Source organism: Giraffa tippelskirchi, chromosome 1 (assembly GCF_054371585.1).
Source record: "Giraffa tippelskirchi isolate mGirTip1 chromosome 1, T2T-mGirTip1v1.2.pri, whole genome shotgun sequence".
NCBI classification, from domain to species: domain Eukaryota; kingdom Metazoa; phylum Chordata; class Mammalia; order Artiodactyla; family Giraffidae; genus Giraffa; species Giraffa tippelskirchi.
The window spans coordinates 74842869-74865359 of NC_137275.1; the positions used below are offsets into that span (position 1 = coordinate 74842869).

General features: G+C 37.3%; 1 protein-coding gene across 13 annotated transcripts in view; it reads right to left on the reverse strand.

The window, feature by feature from the left end:
- Positions 1-22491, reverse strand: part of FAM13A (family with sequence similarity 13 member A) — a 321134-nt gene that overhangs the window by 60821 nt on the left and 237822 nt on the right. For 9 of the 13 annotated variants that reach the window (XM_081594264.1, XM_081594235.1, XM_081594207.1 and 6 more), the window contains 2 exons: positions 2865-2909; positions 20-196 (listed from right to left, as the gene is read on the reverse strand). In XM_081594264.1, the coding sequence (XP_081450390.1) occupies positions 20-196; positions 2865-2909 (222 nt within the window). The remainder of the gene's footprint in view (positions 1-19; positions 197-2864; positions 2910-22491) is intronic. The other 4 variants (XM_081594254.1, XM_081594225.1, XM_081594318.1 and 1 more) reach the window with 1 other exon arrangement.

Sequence of the window (22491 nt, forward strand, 5' to 3'; positions counted from 1 at the left end):
AGTATCAATGCCAACTCACCCATCTCTGCTGTGTCGAATTTCATCCTGCTCCTTAGCCTGGCGTCGTCGCTGTTTGGTGGATGTGGAGGAAGATGATGATGCCCCAGATTCCGAGTCCTCTGAACTTTGGCCTCCAGAGCTATTAACATCAAAAAGATGTTGTTCTACAGCTGACCGGATGGTTCTTTCTAAGAGCCTAAAAAAAAAAAAAATCAATAACTGTGTTTAAAAATATGTCCCCATACATAGAAAACAGACTGGTACTTGCCAAGCAGGGAGGAGGTTGGGGGAGGGATGGACTGGGAGGTTGGGGTTAACAGATACAAGCTTTAACGTACAGAATGGATAAACAACAAGGTCCTACTATATAGCACACAGCACTATATTCAGTATCCTATGATAAACCATAGTGGAAAAGAATATTTAAGAAAGAACGAATCACTTTCCTGTACAATCATAAATTAACACAACATTGTAAATCAACTATTCTTCAATAAAAAGTCCCCATAATATTGGAAATATCAGCATTTCCAATGGAGTATCTACTACCACTGCATGAGCAAAGACAGTATGAGGAATTAATCTTCCAATATTGGCACTGTGTATGAGAAACAAAACTAAATGGAATGTATTCCACCAATCAGATAATTGTGTTTTACATCTTTGTGGGTCCAGAATTACTGAAATGCTCACACCAGATCCAGCAACAATTACAGGAGGCATTCAGGAAATAAGGATCATTTAATACAAGGCAGAATGAGGAAAGATTTTTTTTCCTCAAGGAATAATAATGAACCTATTCTTACAAAGGCAAGTTATCTTCCAGATTTCATACCAGTTCTTCAGGGGAAGACAGTATGATTTACAAAGCAAATTGGCACAAATGATTTTATGATCCCTACTATCTATTTGAATCTCTTGAAGATAAAATGACATAGAAAATAATGCTATTAAAAAAGAACAACTCAGCAGAGCAATTACTCTTAATAACAGAAGGGTAAAACTTTCTGAATCTCTATTCAGTTAAACTGTGATATAAATGATTGAAACCGTATTCATGCAAACATCCCAATATATACTACTGAAGAGAGAAGGACAGATTTATTTTATTCAACCTGAAGAAAACAGTTAAGCACAGGGGCTGACAAAAGTGATAATAAGACAGATAAGGTATCATTTTTAAAGCTATATAGTCTTTCAATGTATCTAAACTCTTACCACTTCATTATTTAATTCTGAATAAGCAGGCATGAAGAATTCTAAACTGACAAAGCGTGTTTTCCTTCACTTGAAAAGAGAATCACATCCAAACTCAACTAATTATTGAGTTGGACTTGTTGCCATCACTAATTTGCTTCCTTTTCTGTGTCCATTAAATATGTGTGTAGTTTTTGTATATACACCTCAATAAAGCTGTTAGAATATAAAAATATATTTTTTAAATGGTCAGATTGAAAAATACATTTAGTTAAATGAGTTTTGAAAATTTAACAATTTAAGAACTTTTAGATTTTCCAAAGGTAGTTTTATCATAGATTCATAGTAATTTCATTAAAACTATTTTAAGACAATGAGCAAGTGTAGTCTGACTTGGGCATTAGAACTTTAACATCTTGAACTCCACATCCCAACAATTTGAGATTACCTAATAGTGGTACCTAGGAATCTAAATAAATTAATATATACACACATAGCAAACCCACACCTTTTCCAAACACTATACAGGTCACATAAGAAGTAAAAGTTGTTAGGAAACAAACAGGCAAGAATACGTCTTGTCTTGGCATAATTCTAGAATCTCTTTAAAATTCATAAAGATAAGAGAGATCAAATCTGCCCTCTGATTGCTTCCTTGTCTAATAAGGAGGAGAAAAAAAATCCCAAATCAGGGATTTCCAAATTCCAAATTTCCAAATCCCTGGAAAAAAAATCCAGGCAAGAACACTGCAGTGGATAACTATTTCCTTCTTCAGGGGATCTTCCCACCCCAGGGATCAAACCCTGGTCTCTTGCACTGCGGGCAGATTCTTTACCATCTGAGCCACCAGGGAAGCCCTATTAGATCCAAATTCATACTAATTAGTGCTTCTTCTAATTCCTTTCTCTTCCTCCTCATCACACCACCTGATATCATACCACTCCTCCTCCCCCTGATCTTTGCTGGTGAAGATGCTCCGAACGGCCCGCCCAGGCCCCAGCAGTGTCACATAGCTGAAGCACAATCAACAGTGTGGTCAGAGTAGTAGGTGGGGGTAGACAACTGGAATTCTGATTTTCGTCTAAGTGTGACTAGTAGAATTAAAAGGAAAGGACATGTGATGGACGTAATTATTAATAGCAGAGCACTGCCACTGCCCAGAGGAAAAAGGACTTGTTGCCATCACTGACTTCCTTCCTTTTCTGTGTTCTATCAGACTGGGAAGTCCCCAAACACAGTGCCCAAGGCTTATTTAACATCAGACACCTAACATTATGCTTAGTGTATTGCAGTCAGTCAATAAATGGAGGCTGATTAAAACAAATGAAGGAAGAAGTAAAATATATGCTCATACCTTCACCTTTAATGACAAGATACTTCCTAAACCACATAGACTGCTTTGCACCTACTAACTGACTAACATTATTTTGACTGAAATAAACAGAAAATCTCAGATGTTCACATGGCCAAGCTCTCTCCAGTCCCACGCCCACACAGAAACTCAAATAGGAACATTTCTTATTTAGTTGTCTTCTGTGGGTAGTCAAAAAATCATCATGCTTTATGTACTGTATTAATCTTCCAATGCAGCACACCATTAGAATAGCTTTTTTTTACTGCTTAGTAAGTGAAAGGAGGGGAAAAAAGCCCAATGCAGACCACTTACTCTCCAGTTGTTGACACACTGCTGACTTGGGATACGTGGGCACTGCTGAAAAAGAAGCAAAAGAAAGGACGTCAGATTAAGCAGAGGACCAGAGCCTGTGAACCAAACATATGAGGCGATCCAGGCCCTGAGCGATCCTCATGTGACATTTTATCACCCACTGACAGATGCCGGCTTCTCTTGTCTCTAGATTAGAGACGGCCCTGGGTGGTTCGTTCCAAACAGCATTTTTTCTCCATTTTAAGATGTCCACGACAGATAATTTCAAAAGTGACCTCTGAAAAACCATCTCTGCCTCTCAGACTACTGCCATGGTCCTAAGTCCAGGGTCTTCTCATTTTCCTAAATGTTAATTGCGGCTGACTGCTTTTCTGTTTCTAGCTCCCCCAGCCCAAGTCCATTTCTCCTGCCCATTCCCTTCAGACCTACAGACAGGAGCATCTTCTTAAAACTGCTCTAAACATTGGGCAGGGGTGCTGGGGGGCAGAGAACAGGGAACAAACACTGTTTTCTACAGGACTCTACCTGAGCCTACCTAAGACTCGTCTGCCTAAGTTCCTCATGATGGAAAAACACCTCGAGTTCTAAAACATTTCATCTTAACACCTAATTTATAGCCCTTCTATCGAGCATTTATAAACTTCCTCAATTTTCTCATTTTCTCCAAAATCCTGAATTCTTTGAAAGTATTGAAAAGTAGTAAAAAAAAAAAAAAAAGTCAATATAAAATGGAATGGTGAAATGATAGAATACCATCTGATTTGTACCTTAGCACAGTGAGGGCGCAGGCTGCTGGCTGTTCTAACTGCACCAGTGGCAGTACTTTCTCACATTCTGCCCTATAGTGCTTACTTGCATTGTAAATCAAGATTCAAAAGTATCAGATTTAAAAAAATCTTTTGTGCATGCCCAACTACCGTTTTGCCTAACAAATCTAACAGTTCTCCCACTTTCAATTCGTAAACTCCAGGAGTTGGTGATGGACAGGGAGGCCTGGTATGCTGCAATTCATGGGGTCGCAAAGAGCCGGACACGACTGAGCGTCTGAACTGAACTGAACTGAAGAGAATACAAACTGCTAATAGCACAATCAATATTCATGGCTGCCTTTCAATCACTCCAGGCATTCTCATTTATACTACAGAATTTTCAGCATATGAATGTGTTGCTTCTTCCATGTACGTCTCATCTCTTTCCATTTAGAATCTAAGTGCCTCAAGGGATTCTATAATATTTCTCATTTTCTTTCATGACACTACGTACCACCAGCACCATACCCAATACAGTAGTCATTATCCTAGAGGTGATCAACACTCACTCACTCTTCAGCCTCAGAGAATCCCTTTAGCTAAAGCTGTAGCTCTTTGTCGTGGCCACAAACCACAGCCAAATCCCAGAAAACCTGCACAAAAAATGCTATTGTGTAGTTATGAGAAACTTATGAGAAGAATCTTCATTAATAAATGAATGCATGAACAAACAAACATACCCTAATGATTACTGAGTGCTCACTATGTTTCAGACATTGTGCTAGGTATTGGTTACACAGCTTTTCTCATTTACTGTTTACAATAAGCCCATGAAGTAGGTAAGTACAGTTGTTTTCTTTTCCCTATTTTCAAATGAAGAGGTTAGAGAGGTTAAGTAACTCACTCACAGTCACAGAGTCAGAAGTAGATGAGCTGGAATTTGAATCAAAGGAGTTTTAGCTTAAGAGTCTAAGCTCCTAATCACTACACTAGACTTTCAATCCATCACTCACTAGAGGAAACACTCGCTAGAGTCATCTTCGTATATGGAGACATGGACTTAGGTATTTAACTTTGCTTTTAATTACAATGATTTCTGTCTCACAATGTCTGCTATTCATAGAGGTTTCCAGGTTACATAACCAATAATAAATCCTTTGCTGCTCTCTGTCCTCAGCTGGAACTGGCAGTCCCGACTTTTGATGCTTTGTGGCTCACCCTCTGTAAATTAAACACTGTATAATTTACTCCTGTACTCCACTTCTCATGCAGTTATGCAACCTTGCTTTTGGGAGCAGTGGCCAATGTGAATAATGACTCTGGGAGAACCTAGAGGAGGGAAAAGAATATAGATCTACTAGATACTAAAAACATGACAAAGACATGTAAGTACAGTCAGCCAGTCAGCCAGCTATGCCATCTCAGAAGGAAGATAGATTTCCTCTCCTTCCTTCTACACACTTTTGATCTGATTTTCTTTTTTGCTTATTTAAGCACGCAATGATATTTTTATATTCCTTTCTGGTGAACAGGAAGGAGAATATGAAAAATCGCAGGGAACAAAGAGAGAAGGGAATGACAACAAAGGGGACCAGGTTCTGAGATTCGTAACTCTCTGAGTAGGTGCGTTTCAAACTCTAACGTGCATCAGAATCACCTGGGATCCTGTTCACACACAGGTTCTGATTTAGTAAGTCTAGGTGGAGGGAAGGGAAGTTGGGATTTTGCATTTTTAACAAATTCCCCAGCGATCATGATGCTGTTGATTTGTGGAAGACATTGATTAGCAAGGTTCCAGATCCTTGCAACTAAAACTCATTAAAATTTAAATGATCTAGATATCACAACCATTATTTTTATAATTAAAAAAATTTTTTAATTAATTATTTTTTATTGAAGGATAATTGCTTTACAGAATTTTGCTGTTTTCTGTCAAATCTCAACATGAATCAGCCATAGGTATACATATAGGCTTTTGAAACTCTCTCCCGTCTCCCTCCCCATCCCACCCACCCCTCTAGGTTGATACAGCGCCCCTGTTTGAGTTTCCTGAGCCATACAGCAAATTCCCATTGGTTATCTATTTTACACATGGTAATGTATTTTTAAATATTCTAAGTGCTTTAGATACGATTTGGAAAACTTACTCTGTTAATAAAAGGCCATACATCAAAATTTTCCTCAGAGCTTAAAGAAAAATGACCCGAGCCATCTTAATCAGTCTTAAAGAGCCTTTCTCAGGACACAAAATAAATGAATAAATCAATAATAAGACTTAGTAATTAAATCATATTGATTTTTGTTAATACATTTCTCTTAGGTCAAATTTATAACAAATTTCTATTTTTGTGTTTCTGTGATAGGCCTTTGGAATTTTTGATATTATTTAACGTGTGGAAGGAAAGTTATGACCAAACTAGATAGCATATTAAAAAGCAGAGACGTTACTTTGCCAACAAAGGTCCGTCTAGTCAAGGCTATGGTTTTTCCAGTGGTCATGTATGGATGTGAGAGTTGGGCTGTGAAGAAAGCTGAGCACAGAAGAATTGATGCTTTTGAACTGTGGTGTTGGAGAAGACTCTTGAGAGTCCCTTGGACTGCAAGGAGATCCAACCAGTCCATCCTAAAGGAGATCAGTCCTGGGTGTTCATTGGAAGGACTGATGTTGAAGTTGAAACTCCAATACTTTGGCCACCTCATGCGAAGAGTTGACTCATTGGAAAAGACCCTGATGCTGGGAAGGATTGGGGGCAGGGGGAGAAGGGGACGACAGAGGATGAGATGGCTGGATGGCATCACCGACTCGATGGACATGAGTTTGGGTAAACTCCAGGAGTTGGTGATGGACAGGGAGGCCTGGCGTGCTGCGATTCATGGGGTCGCAAAGAGTCAGACACGACTGAGCAACTGAACTGAACTGAACGTATCCATGCTTCCAGGTTTTTTTAAAACAGAATTTTTCTAAAGAGAGTATTCTGAAAAGAGAATGTTTTCCACTGGGAATCAGAAAAGAGAGGTTCCGGTCCTGAATCTGTAGTTAATTAGCTGCAATCATAGTCAGATTATTGGTTAGCTTGGCTGCTTTGGGATGGTTTCTTCATACAGAAAATGAAAGCCTTGGCTAGTGATCTCTGTGATTTTCTTCAAGCTATAAAAGTTAATAAGACTATCTCAATTTCAAGTTTATTGCCCCAAAGTCTAAAACATTACAAAGGTTATAACTGCATATTTAGTTTTATGATAGTGTCAGTCATAGTTAAGGTTTATCAGGTTCCAAAATGGCTTTGGTCAGGTATCCAATCACATCTACAGTTTCTGTGGGATATGCTTAACAAGTTATGAAGAGCAAGATTTCTAAGAATATTAAAGTCAGAAATAGGGACTGCTTCCATTGTTATAATTGGCTACGGAGGTAATTTTAAGACACTAACAAAAAGACAATAAGCAAATAAGCTAAAGTGAAAGACTTCCATCTACATGCAGCTTGTTTTTATCCTCTCCAGAGAGCTAAGAATAATGCATTTTTTTCAGAGCCCTTGACTGATTTGCTAATAAAATATCTTTTACTTATGCAATATAAACACTTGAATATGGAAGAGTTCATTTCCTAATGTTGATAAAGGAAGTATTCAAAACTAAATAAATAAGCAGATGTGCAAATCCAGTATTATGGTCAATTTCATTACCCAAGTCTACTTAAGTGATAATGCAAGTCAATGTTTTTCTGGTATGGTCATTCAAAACAGACAGCAAGTCTACTCTGAAATATATTCTATGACATAGTTAAATATATTTATTCTTTATTTCTATTAGCAAAACATTCTTGAGAAATGATTATACTCAGCAATATTAGTCTATAAAATTTGCATGTGATAAGTTGCACAGAACGCTTGCTGACAAGTGATTCTTTAATTAGATCTCTTGACTTGAAATAAAGAAAACTTCCAAATCTACTGAAACCAGACATCTTGAACAAGCACGTGTTCTCTTTTTCTATCTGTCCTTTAACTTCACTATGTTCTCTTTTCTAGGGTGTGTAAAACCCTGCCCATAAAATATTGTCTTAATGGGAACCATTAGGTCTAACAGAATTATCCTTTTCCTCTAGAAGATAATACTTATATTCTCTCAATTTTTTTAATGAGTAAGAATTTAAAAGACAATTATGTGATGTCTGTTTAGACTTAAGGATGAAGATCCTGTAACTAGTCATCAAAATAAAATGAAACTTTTAATTTGCTTATTTAACAGAGTACAGTATTTTTAGTATCTGAAAATACTAAAAGTTGATACACAGTATCAACATCATAAGATAATTACAGCATTATTTCCTCGTAACTGTATAATGGATTTCTAAATTATTTCCATGATTTTAATTCAATTTTCTACAGTGTCTTACATTAAAACAAACACACTCAATCCTCAATATTTATTCCCTTTGCTTTAACTTTTAGTTATGATTATCATATGCAGAAATTTAAAGGAGCATTTATTGATATTTAGATTTGACAAAAATCACATCACTATTTTGTGTTATAGGATTTTTAAAAAGCCTCATTTTTCTTTTAAATTATATACTGTGCATACAATACAGAACATAAGCTGAAAACATACTACATGGATGTGACTCAGGAAAAGGAAAATATTTATTCTCACATATTTTTATTGAAACGCACATAACCTATTCCTTTAAATTTTAGGGCTGATTTGAAGGAAAACATTATTCTTCAATTCTAAATTTTGACCCTCTACTAAGTATTTTCTAATATTAAATGGAGCCAATCAAAATACCTTTTGAATAGCTTCTTCCAGGCCCTAATTATTGGGGTTTTCCATTTTACATATTTAGAATGTTTTGCATAAAAAGAAATTAAAAGTCTTTTTTTTAGTTTATAGACTAAGGTCTTTATAAAGCAAAATTAAGAAATGAAAAGAGAGGTCACTATATATTCTATACCCATTTACAGATGAGGAAACTGACATTCCAAGAGGTTCAGTATCTCACTTAACTTTACACAGGTCTGATTCCATCTCATGTAATGGACTTTAGACAAGTCCTTAATAAGAACATAATCCTTAGTCTAAAATAAAGCTACTATTCACATAAATCTTTGACTACACATCTATTTATTTTCTTAGAGTTAAAACAGACTACTAAAAGTACTTTTTGGATTCATGTGGCAATTTTCTTCTCAAAATTTATGCATTCCAGAAAACTTTTAATTTCACCTATTTTCATGTTTATTAGCATAAAATGGCATGAAGTATTCTACAATCTTTTAAAAACTACCATATCCCTCACAGCAAACTTCATTTCTGATTACTAGTATTGTTCTTTTTTTTTTCCCATGTTTACCAGAGGTTTTCTATTTTATTCTTTTCATTTTTACTCTCAAAGAACAAGTTCCTGGACTCAAGTTTCAGTTCTGCTTTTTTTGTTTTATTATTATTAAATTCTTTCAGGTTTCCAAGAGGTTGCTTTTCTTCCTTTTTATAACGTCTGATTCTGAAGGTGTAGCTCATTTATTTTCAATCTTTTTAAGAAGGTACCTCTTAAAAAGAGCTTAGATCTCATTCCACAGACTTTGATATGTATATTTCCCCTTTTTCTTCCAAACAGTTTGTACTTGAAATTTTTATTTCCTACTGGAAATTCTTCCTCCCTTTAGGAGAGTTTTCATGGGTTGATTGGAAACATTTTGTTATTAATTACACTGTGGTTAGAAGATATGACTGCTAGTATTTCTACTTTTCAAGAATCTTTAGAGATAGCTGAGTAATTTCTTAGGAAGCAGCAGAAATGCCTAAGCCCTATTTGTAGGTTGCAAAGTTTAGTGAAGGTGATGCTCCCTTATTTTAAATCTTGCTAATTTTATTGAATTCTCAGCACTATTTTATAAATTTTGTTTGTTATAGACATATAGTGGTATGTATAAGTTTGATACTTCAATTGTGTTTGCATGTTTATCTCTGTTGAGTTTAAATTTATATGACTTACTACAATATTGTAAAGTAATTAGTTTCCAACTAAAATAAATTAAAAAAATAAAAAACTTATATGATGATGCAAAGTTATTTTACACATACTTATTATTTATAACCTTTATATTTTTAGTATCAATTTTACCCAATAAAGTAAGTCTAGGTTTGTCCTATTTAATGGATCTGGCTTTAAACTCTAATTGTTTTGATATTGATATTGCTATCTGTTTTCTTTCTGTTCATATTTATCAAATAAATCCTACATTATTAATCTTCCTGCACTATTTTGTTTTAGGTATAACTCTTTTGAACAAAACATAGTTCAAGTAGTCATTTAAAAAAAGTATTTTTAGCTATTATCAAAGCATTTAATACACTTACACAGTTGTAACTGAAATATTTGTTCCAGCTTTGCATTTTGATTTATGTTTTATAATTTTGGAGCACTCTTTTCCTTTGATTTCTGTCTCTGCTCTTCTGAGGTGACTGGGGATACAGGGGTCCTATGCACAATTCTACTAGTTGTTGTCTCTTGTACCCACACATCTATAACTATCAAAACTGAAACAGAAACCCAAACAACGATCAACCAGAAAAGCCCCCTACAACTCCTGACTCCTGTTTCTACTCTCTGACCTTCCATGCAAGAAATTGAGAATTTCATCACTGTCTTTGTCTCTCCACTAATGATTATAACCAGGTTTCTACTTCTTAATTAAAAAATATTTTTTTTAGATTCACTTCGCATTTATCTGGGTATACAATTAATAACAAAATGTCTCTTGTTCAGTCATGCCCGACTCTTTGCAATCCCATGGACTGTATAGACTGCCAGGCTCCTCTGTTTATGGGATTTCCCAGGCAAGAATACTGGAGTGGACTGCCATTCCCTTCTTCAGGGGATCTTCCCGAACCAGGAATTGAACCTGGGTCTCCTGCATTGCAGGCAGATTCTTTACTAGCTGAGCCACCAGGGAAGCCGGTAACTAGGTATATATTGACACTGATTTCCACTTCTATTAATAGAAGTATGCATAGTTCTCACTGGTTCCATCCCTGGCTCGGGAAGATTCCCTGGAGAAGTAAATGGCAACCGATTCCAGTATTCTTGCCTGGAAAATCCCATGGGCAGAGGAGCCTGGAGGGTCGCAAAGAGCTGGACATTGCTGAGCCTGCATAGATATACTTCTAATAACAGAAGTATATATTAACTTCTATTTTTATTAGTATGGTTTCTTTCTTAGAATCATAATTTTCAGGTCGTCTTTCCAATCTCTGATTGTCATATCTAACATCATTTCTCTCATAGCTTTTTTCTTCTTTGTCCTTTTCTTCATTTTGGAAGAACTTCTTAAGTTTCTCTCTCATCATGAACTTGATTTATTTCAAATACTCTCTGCTCTTTACTGGCTTTCAAAGTTTTAAAAATACCTGCAAATACATTTCTAGGCTACCCTTTCCCTCATTTCAGCTGTCCTTCTGTGTGTCTAGCCTTTTAATTCTAAGCTTATTCTCCCCTTACAGGTTCCTACTCATGTTTCAAAGAGGTTGGTTATATACTTGAGCATTTTTGAGAATAGTAGTAGCAAATACTACTTCTCAAGTTTTCCTCTGAATCATACAAAAAGCAATTCTCTGAAATCTGTTTCTACTCTGAGTCCTCAGAGCAAATCATTCTTTCCTTTAGTTTGTAATTTCTCTTAATAGGTCCCAAATAGTTCTTTCTGCTTAGTGGTTCATAAGGGGAAACAATCAATTCAGGCAGAGCCCTTATCAAAAACCTGGCTGGGCATATTGTTCTGAGTTTACTTCACTGTCCCTTGGCTATGGGCAGATGCCTCCTCTTGGATGTGGACTTTAAAAGCCAGGATATGAGTCTGCCCTTGGATAATCTACATTGCATATTTGAGTGGACTTGCTGTTTGGACTTGTGGTCCCATTTATGATTAAGCTGGAGAATCAGAAACAAATTTGTACTTTGTCTTTGAGCACTGTACACTTGAAAGCATGCATTAAATCCAATAATCTCCCTTTCCCAAATGCCTTTGTTAGGTAACTGAGCACCTCAGGGGGATGCCCCCTCCTCTCTATTGTTTTGTGAACTTAATGTTCTAGTCTCTAAATAGGAGATGAAAAAGAATACACAAGTCAGATCTGGATGGTTCAGGAAATAAGTTTGTGTTCAGCTGGGGGAAATGTCACTTGCTTTTCTGGTCAGCAGTAAATAAACACTGGAAGGAATCCAAGTCAGTGTTTTTGCCTTCCTTCTCTCTTTGTGGTCACTGTGTTGTTTAGATGGTGCAATATGAAGCTTGCAAGGCCAAAGAACGTTTCTCAGTCCATCCCCATTGATGGTGTGATCTTTGACAAATGTTTTTCTTCTTTATCATTGTTGTAACACTGTCTCTAGTTTTGGTCTTCATATTTAGGTTGGTGCAAAAGTAATCATGGTTTTGCACTGTTGAACTTTGTTGTTTGATATTGGAATGCATTCTTAAATGCGGTTATGTTATACATCATTTTAATGTGCATTTATCACTTTACATTATTTGTTATGACTTATTACTTGCTGTTTATTTTATATTTATTTTAGCCTAGGAAATGATGCTAGACAAAAAGCAAATTCAAGCGATTTTCTTGTTTGAGTACAAAATGGGTCAAAAGGCAGAGGAGACAACTCACAACATCAACATTTGGCCCAGGAACTGCTACTGAACATATAATGCAGGGGTGGTTCAAGCAGTTTTGCAAAGGAGATGAGACACCTTGAAGATGAGGAGTGCAGTGGTTGGTCATCAGAAGTTGACAACGACCAACTGAGAGCATATACAGAAGAACTATGCAAAAAAGATCTTATGACCTGGATAACCACGATGGTGTGATCACTCACCTAGAGCCAGACATCCTGGAGCGTGAAGTCAAGTGGGTCCTAGGAAGCATCACTATGAACAAAGCTAATGGAAGCGATGGAATTCCAGCTGAGCTATTTCAGATACTAAAAGATGATGCTGTGAAAGTGCTGCACTCAATATGCCAGGAAATTTGGAAAACTCAAATTTAGTTTTGAGGCCAGAGGACTGGAAAAGGTCAGTTTTCATTCCAATCCCAAAGAAGGGCAATGTCAAAGAATGTTCAAACTACCACACAATTGAACTTTTTTCACTTGGTAGCAAGGTAATGCTCAAAATCCTTCAAGCTACGTTTCAATAGTATGTGAACTGAGAACTTCTAGATGCATAAGCTAGATTTAGAAAAGGCAGAGGAACCAGAAATCAAACTGCCAATATCCATTGCATCATAGAAAAAGCAAGAGAATTCCAGAAAAACATCTACTTCTGCTTCATTGACTATGCTAAAGCCTATGACTGTGTGGATCACAACAAACTGTGGAAAATTCTTGAGGAGATGGGAATACCTGACCTGAGAAACCTGTATGCATGTCAAGAAGCAGCAGTTAGAACCGGACATGGAACAACGGACTGGTTGAAAATTGGGAAAGGAATACGTCAAGGCTTTACATTATCACCCTGCTTATTTAACTTATATGCAGAGTACATCATGGGAAATGCCAGGTTGGATCAATCACAAGCAGGAATCACGATTGCCAGGAGAAATATCAATAACCTCAGACATGCAGATGATACCACTCTAATGGCAAAAAATGAAGATGAACTAAACAGCCTCTTGATAAAGATTAAAGAGGAGAGTGAAAAAGCTGGCTTAAAACTCAGCATTCAAAAAATTAAGATCATGGCATCTTGTTCTTTCACTTCATGGCAAACAGACAGAAAGATAATGGAAACAGTGACACACTTTACTTCCTTGGGCTCCAATATCACTGCGGATGGTGACTGCAGCCATGAAATTAAAAGATGGTTGCTCCTTGGAAGAAAAGCTATGACAAACCTAGACAGCATATTCAAAAGCAGAGACATCACTTTGCCAATAAAGGTCTATCTAGTCAAAGCTATGGTTTTTCCAGTAGTCATGTATGGATGTGAGAGTTGGACCATAAAGAAGGCTGAGCACTGAAGAATTGGTGCTTTTGAACTGTGGTGTTAGAGAAGACTCTTGAGAGTCTCTTTGACTGCAAGGAGATCTAACTAGTCAATCCTAAAGAAAATCAACCCTGAATATTCATTGGAAGGACTGATGTTGAAGCTCCAATACTCTGGCCACCTAGTGAAGAGCCAACTCACTAGAAAAGACCCTGATGCTGGGAAAGATTGAAGGCAGGGGGAGAAGGGGACGACAGAGGATGAGATGGTTGGATGGCATCACCAACTCAATGGACATGAGTTTGAGCAAACTCCAGGGGATAGCGAGAGACAGAAAAGCCTGGCGTGCTGCAGTCCATGGGGTCTCAAAGATTCAGATACGACTGAGCGACTGAACAATAACAACTGAGAGCATCACTGAAGCTGAGCCTCTTACAATTACATGAGAAGTTGCCGAAGGACTCAATGTTGACCATTCTATGGTCATTCGGCATTTAAAGCAAACTGGAAAGATGGAAAAGCTCGATAAGTTGGTGCCTTATGAGCTGACCAAAAATCAAAAGAATTGTCATTTTGAAGTGTTGTCTTCTCTTATTCTACGCAACAACAACGAACCATTTCTTGATTGGATTGTGACATGTAATGAAAAGTGGATTTTATAGGACAACTGGCAATGACCAACTCAGTGGCTGGACCAAGAAGCTCCAAAGCACTTCCCAAAGCCAAACTTGCACCAAAAAAAGATCATGGTCACTGTCTGGTGGTTTGCTGCCATTCTGATCCACCACAGCTTTCTGAATCCCAGCAAAACCATTACATCTGAGAATTATGCTCAGCATATCGATGAGATACATTGAAAACTGCAATGCCTGCAGCTGACCCTGGTCAACAGAAAGGGCTCAATTCTTCTGCACAACAACTCCCCACTGCAAGTTGCACAAGTAACACTTCAGAAGTTGAACAAATTGGTCTATGGAGTTTTACCTCGTCCACCATATTCACCTAACCTGTCGCCAACCAACTACCACTTCTTCAAGCATCTCGACAACTTTCTGCAGGGAAAATGCTTCCACAACCAGCAGGATGCAGAAAATGATTTCCAAGAGTTCACAGAATCATGGATTTTTATGCTACAGGAATAAGCAAACTTATTTCCCATTGGCAAAAATGTGTTGATAGTAATGGTTCCTATTTTGATTAATAAAGATATCCTTGAGCCTAGTTATAATGATTTAAAATTCACAGTCTTAAACTGCAATTACATTTGCACCATCCTAATATGAATGTCCTCAAAGTTAATCCATATTGTGCATGTGTCAAAAGTTCCTTCGTTTTTAAAGGCTGAACAATACTCCAGTGTAAGGATATTCTGCACTTTGTTCATCCATTAACTCACTGATGAACATTTGGTTATCTTCCACCTTTTGGCTATTGTGAATACTACTACTATGACTATGAGTGCACAAACATCACTTTTGGACCCTACTTTCAATTCTTTTGAGTATATACCTAGAAATGGAACTATTGGGTCATATGGTAATTCTAAGTTCAATTTTCTGAGGAATCACCATAACTAATTTCAATAGTGGCTGTACTATTTTACATTTCAATCAGGAATGCACAAGTGTTTCAATTTCTTGTCTTCACCAATACTGGCTATTATTATTTTTTTATAGTAGCCATCTTAATGGGTATGAGGTGATATCTCACTGTAGATTTGATCTGTATTTTGCTGATGATTGGGGGCTTCCCTGATAGCTCAGTCAGTAAAGAATCTGCTTGCAATGCAGGAGACCCCAGTTCTATTCTGGGTTGGGAAGATCCACTGGAAAAGGGATAGGCCATCCACTCCACTATTCTTGGGCTTCACGTGTGGCTCAGCTGGTAAAGAATCTTCCTGCAATGAGGGAAACCTGGGTTCAATCCCTGGGTTGGGAAGATCCCCTGGAGAAAGGAAAGGCTACCCACTCCAGTATTCTGGCCTGGAAAATTCCATGGACTCAATAGTCCACGGGGTTGCAAAGAGTCGGACACAACTGAGTGACTTTCACTTTTATTTTGCTGATGATTAATGTTGTGGAGCAACTTTTCATGTGATGATTGGCCATTTGTGTATGTTCTTTGGAGAAATGCCTATTCAAGTCTTTAACCCATTTTCTAATTTGGTTATTTTTGATGCTGAGTTAAGAGTTCTCTATCTGTTCTAGATATTAATTCCTTATCAGATACATGATTTGCAAATATTTCCTCCCATTTGTGAGTTGCCTTTTTATTCTGTTGACAGTGTGGTTTTTTTAATCACAAAATTAAAAAAAATTTAAAGAAGTCCAATTTGTCAATTTTTTTCCTTTTTCCTGTGCCTTTGGTGTTACATCTGAGAAATCATTGCCAAATTCAATGTCACGTAGCTTTTGGCCAATGTTTTCTTCTAAGAATTGTATAGTTTTAACTCTTACATGTAGATCTTTGATCTACTTTGAGTTAACTTTTGTATATAGTGTTAGATAAGGGTTCAACTTGATGCTTTTGTATGTGGATATTCAGTTTTCTCAGCACTATTTTTTGAAAAGACTACTCTAGGGCACTTTTTGAAAATATGAAAAACCCTTGAGACTCAGGGTCTTGGCCAGTGAGATCTTGGCATCTCTAATGAGTTCCACATACTTCATACTATAAAGATAGTATTATCAAAGAATGGAAAAATAACAAATGCGGACAAGGATGTGAAAAAATAGTTCTGTTGTGTATTACTAGTGGAAATGTACTTAAAAATGCTTACGGTGGTAAAATTTATATTATTTGTATTTTACCACAATTAAAAACTTTTAAACTGTTAAAATGGCAGATTTTATTTATATTTTACCACCAAGAAAAAAAGGAAAAAGCTCCGTGAGCAGAGGTGATGTACCTCAATTTAGAGATACTGTTCTAGTCAAAAAGGACAAGGAAAAAAACAATTTTGAGTATACAGTTATCTGGGTCTAAAGACACCCAAAATACCTAGCTGACTTTATCATCTTGGGTAAAACATCAAGTAGATAATTAAATAAACAGCCTGCTTATTTGGTCTACCTTTTAGTTAGTAACCTGAAATAGGCTTATGAACAAATTCAATGTTTGGTAATACACTTCTCCAAGTTATCACATCAGCTAATAAGAGCTTTTTACCTTAAAATGATTATTTTAAGCATTATATTATGCTTAGAAAAATAAACTATTATGAATTTAATAAATATTACCACATACACCACCCCCCCCAAATCACAAATACAGAAATTTTAGTACAAGGTGTCTGGAAAAGTAAACCCCCTGAAGCTGTCTGTTGTTGTTTAGTCACTAAGTTGTGTTTGATCCTTTTTTTTTTGCAACCTCATGGACTGTATCCTACCAGGTTCCTCTGTGGGTTGCCATTTCCTTTTCCAGGGGTTTATCTTGACCCGGGGATCAAACCCATGTATCCTGCAGTGGCAGGCAGATTATCGCGATCAACCCAGGAAGCCCAATAATAAGAGCTTTTTACCTTAAAACGATAATTTAGAAAACATGTATTATGCTTAAGGAGAAAAGTAAATGATTAAAAATTTAATAAATGTTACTCCCCCAAATCACAAACACTGAAATTCTAGCATAGCACGAGTTGTTTGGAAAAGTAATCCCCCAGAAGCTATTAAAGGTGAGTTAGAAAGAATTTTTCTGCATATCAAGATAAGAGTGATATAATTTCCAGATCTCATCCAGTGTCTATTTAAATCTGAATTTATCCAAAGCTAAATTTTTTTCTCCAACATAAATTCTGCAGTTAAAAGACTTTCATAAAATTGATGTTTCCTGGAATCTAGGAATAAAAACTAAATCCTAAATATTGAGTTTGTGTACCAAACAACTAGTTTAGAAATAAATCTAACTGATGTTTCTGATTCAGGAAAACAAGAAAATATCTGAAATACTGAAACTGACCCTAAGCAATTCCAAATCTGCTAGAATAGTAATTTAGCTTCAATTTGCACCATGAGTATTAAAACTAGGGCTGAAATTGATAACTGTTAATTTAAGGATTTCAGTGAAGCACAATATGAGAAGGGGAGAGCAGAGGAGGATCAAGATGCTACAAAGCAAGTGTTAGGTAAGTAAGGAGCCAACATTTAGAGGCCAGGTGAGCTGTTTAGATCCCACTGCATAAGAGTGGTTCTAGGTATGCAGTCTCTGAAGCATATAGTCAGGATTTTGCTAAGGCACAGGCAAAGATGGGTTCTAGGTATGTGCATAATCCAGGAATTTGTAAAATAGAAGGAATTCATTGGTCAAAGTTGGATGGGATGGGATAAAGACAGGACCTGACCATAGCCCTTAAGGAAGGTGAAGGCAGTGAAGGGGAGATGCGAGCAGGTACAGATGAGGAGGAATAGAAAGCGGAGATCAAGAACTCTACTCCTAATGTAAATAACCAGAGAAATCAAAACCTGGGCTTGTGGACGCTGAAGACTTCGATAAACAGAACTACCAACAGATCCCAATCAGATTTCACTGGACATTACCAAAAGAATTCAAACAACAGGCTGCATGTGGCCCAGAGAACACCTACTCCAAGTTGCTTTCACACTAATCTGAGCAGTTGAGGTAAGGGCTCCTTTTCTGGGATTACAGCCTAGACTAGGAAAGAGGTCAGGGTATGGGCATCTTTGCCAAGCATGTTCTGTACCTTTAATGTATAGGTCTGTGTTTATTTTGCAGCAATCTCACTAAGGGTTTGGCATAGACTATCCCTTTCTTTTATTTCCTTAATCACTTCAACAGGGCAGGTAATCTCTAATAAGCACCTGGGGAACAATGACACTTACTGTTTGAGCTACTGTAGCTGCAATTAAAAAAAAAAAATCACTGCAGATGGTGACTGCAGCCATGCAATTAAAACACTCTTGCTCCTTGAAAGGAAAGCTATGACAAACTTAGACAGCATATTGAAAAGCAGAGACATCATTCTGATAACAAAGGTCCATATAGTAAAAACTATGGTTTTTCTGGTAGTCACGTATGGATTTGAGACTTTGACCATAAAGAAGGCTCAGTGTTGAAGAACTGATGCTTTCAAACTGTGATGCTAGAGAACAGTCTTGAGAGTCCCTTGGACTGCAAGGAGATCAAACCAGTCAATCCTAGAGGAAATAAATCCTGAATACTCATTGGAAGGACTGATGCTGAAGCTCCAATACTTTGGCCACGTGATGCCAAGTGCTGACTCATTGGAAAAGACACTGATGCTGGGAAAGATTGAAGGCAAAAGGAAAAGGGGGCAGCAGAGGAGGAGATGGTTATATAGCATCAATTCAATGGACAAGAATTTGAGCAAACTCGAGGGGACACTGGAGGACAGAGGAGCCTGGCGTCCTGCAGTCCATGGGGTTGCAAAGAGTCAGATAGGACTTGGCGACTGAAAAACAACAAGCTGCAATAAACTTGCCGCATGGGACAGTGGCAGGTGTAGATTTGTAGCTACTATTTCTTTCTTTTGCAAAAAAGGACAAATGGTTCTTTGGTGAGTTAGGTTAGGTTGGAGAAGTACTGGAGTTAGAGAAGACAATTCTTATCAGAGAAAATTATTAACCCAGAATGAGAATATCTGAGTGTATGTCTATTTATAACAGCCCTACCTTACTACGGAAAGGCTTGAAGACAATGGAAATGCCCAGTAGATTAACAAGTGGTTTAGCCAAGATTGTTAGAAGAGCAATTGCAGAAACTGCAGTTCTACAAGGTGAAAGGTAGAGCAAGGTAACAAATGAAATGGCCCCTCTCATTCTCTGTCCCTGTATTCCACCACCTTCCCCCAGCCACAGGGAAGTCCTGGAACCTCCACTAGTGCACTACAGCCTCTCAATCTGCTCTTCATTTCTACTCTAGATTCTCTCTTGTTGTAGATAATGCACCCTGTGTCCACTGCAATGGCTGGATGCCAATCTAATCTCTTGTATCTGAGTTCCTTTATGGATCATCTATTCTCCTTCCTCTGAAATGGGAGGCCTGCTTTGCCCTTATCTTCCCTCTGTTTTGACCTGGTCTACCTGAAGACTGCCCACTCCCAAACTTGCAGCCACTGAGATTTGCTGTTCTACTTCATGTCAGACCTTTCAGAACAAACCACCAAATGGAATATCCTGCCATTAAATACCCATCCCCACTACCGGGCTGCTTGCGGTTGAACCAACTTTTGGTGAATACACATCTTAGATGTATCTCATCTCTTGATTTGGCCTTTTCCTCCTCTGAAAATTCTGACCAATCAATACTGTTGATATACAATATTTAGTATTCAATACCCCCAGCCAGGGAAGACACCATTTTGCAACTACCAATCATGTTTTACTTTTTAAAGGCACAGAAAAAATTATTTTGGATTTAAAAGAGCCAATTTTGTTTTTCAACATGTTAACAAATCTTTATGAAATTCATTGGTCATACAATAATGCCCCTTTCCTAACACTGAAGCAAAGGAATTGTAATAAAGTGGGAGAGAAAGGAATGGAAGACAGGACACTAGAAAAATTAATTTAAATATATTTTAAACATTTAAGCATTCATTTGCTCTTACTTGAGGTAGTACAAAAAAAGTGCACTGATTTATAAATTAAATTATCAGTGGACATGTTAATGGTTCTAGTCCAAAAATCTAGAAGAACGTAATCATAATTAACAATCATGTGTCCTTTTTTCCTACTTGAATTCTGCATGCTAGAATAACCCAAGAAAAGTCAACCTCAAACCAGCCATGAAAATGATTTGGAAAAAAAGATTCATGCTTTATCAACAGATTCTCCCTGCTTCATGTTAACTAGGCAAAAACAATCTAAATTGGCTTGGACCAATCTAATTCTTACATAACTTCTAAGATTACCATTTAATATTTTTCAGCAAAGGAAGCTACATTTGAAAATTTTAATTTTGGGCCAAATAATTGCTAGTTTTGCATTTATGAAGTATCTCCACTTAGTTTAAATTCCTCTCATGTGAAAAGAATGACTGTTGGTAACTTTTCCTTTTTCTGCAACTCTACCTCTGCTGTACAGTAAAGTTGCAGAAAAAGGAAAAGTTACCAACAGGCAAAGCAACAGTTAGAACTGGACATGAAACAACAGACTGGTTCCAAATAGGAAAAGGAGTATGTCAAGGTTGTATATTGTCACCCTGCTTATTTAACTTATGTGCAGAGTATATCATGAGAAATGCTGGGCTGGAAGAAGAACAGGCTGGAATCAAGATTGCAGGGAGAAATATCAATAACCTCAGATATGCAGACAACACCACCCTTATGGCAGAAAGTGAAGAAGAACTAAACAGCCTCTTGATGAAAGTCAAACTGGAGAGTGAAAAAGTTGGCTTAAAGCTCAACATTCAGAAAACTAAGATCATGGCATACAGTCCCATCACTTCATGGCAGATAGATGGGGAAACAGTGGAAACAGTGGCTGACTTTATTTTTCTGGGCTCCAAAATCACTGCAGATGGTGACTGCAGCCATGAAATTAAAAGACGCTCACTCCTTGGAAGGAAAGTTATGACCAACCCAGATATCATATTAAAAAACAGAGACATTACTTTGTCAACAAAGGCCCATCTAGTCAAGGCTATGGTTTTTCCAGTAGTCATGTATGGATATGAGAGTTCGACTGTGAAGAAAGCTGAGCGCCGAAGAATTGATGCTTTTGAACTGTGGTGTTGGAGAAGACTCTTGAGAGTCCCTTGGACTGCAAGGAGATCCAACCAGTCCATCCTAAAGGAGATCAGTCCTGAGTGTTCATTGGAAGGACTGATGTTGAAGCTGAAACTCCAATACTTTGGCCACCTCATGTGAAAGTTGACTCATTGGAAAAGACCCTGATGCTGGGAAGGACTGGGGGCAGGGGGAGAAGGGGATGACAGAGGATGAGATGGCTGCATGGCATCACCGACTCTATGGACATGAATTTGGGTAAACTCCAGGAGTTGGTAATCGACAGGGAGGCCTGGCGTGCTGTGGTTCATGGGGTCACAAAGAGTCAGACATGACTGAGCGACTGAACTGAACTGACTGAAATGTGGGTAGTATGCATGTCCCCCCCACCACTTCCATCATATTTTAGTTTTTATTAATCTTAATATTGAAAGGCCAAATAGGGTCTATCATGAGTTCAATAAATATGTTAACCTTCTTTACATTTTTTGCTTTCATTTTGGCAGTACAGAATTTCTTTTTCAAGACTACAGTATTACTCTAGGTAATTATACAACTTACACTATAAAACACAGTAATATGTATCTGAGGACTTATGATTTTTATAAGCCCATTTTCCCCACCTGCTTTTTAAAAGAGTGGTAAAAAATAAAATTCAATACTATGCAAAACACAGATTGATGCTACCCAGAGTAGTAAAAATAAGACAAATCAGAGAATAGTTCTCATTAGTCATCAGGATCTGGTGCTACAGTCTCCTGTACTGTGTAGAGCTTAATTTCCATTAACATACGATAACCATTTGCTTGATATTACCGTGTGTATTTACATAATGAATACTAGCATCCCTGTGTACCCAGCAACATCCTCATGAGTTTACAGTAATTGCACAGTCAAGACAGCTTATAAACCAGAATGTGCTGATTTGGTTGGCAGGAAACCAGAATGAATCAAATGGACCACCATGTTGTCTCAGACTGATACCTCAAATGTTCCCTCTCTTGCCACAAAGTGATTATGCAACAAGCTTCAAATCTCTAAAGGGCAGAACACTACTGTAAACCAGTTACTTGGCCAAGCCTGATGTCCTATGACACATTTCAGAACTATGATGGCTGAATTAAAATCTAAATCTAAGACTATTGCAACAAATCAGATTCAAAAACAAACAAAATATTATGTCATATCCTCAC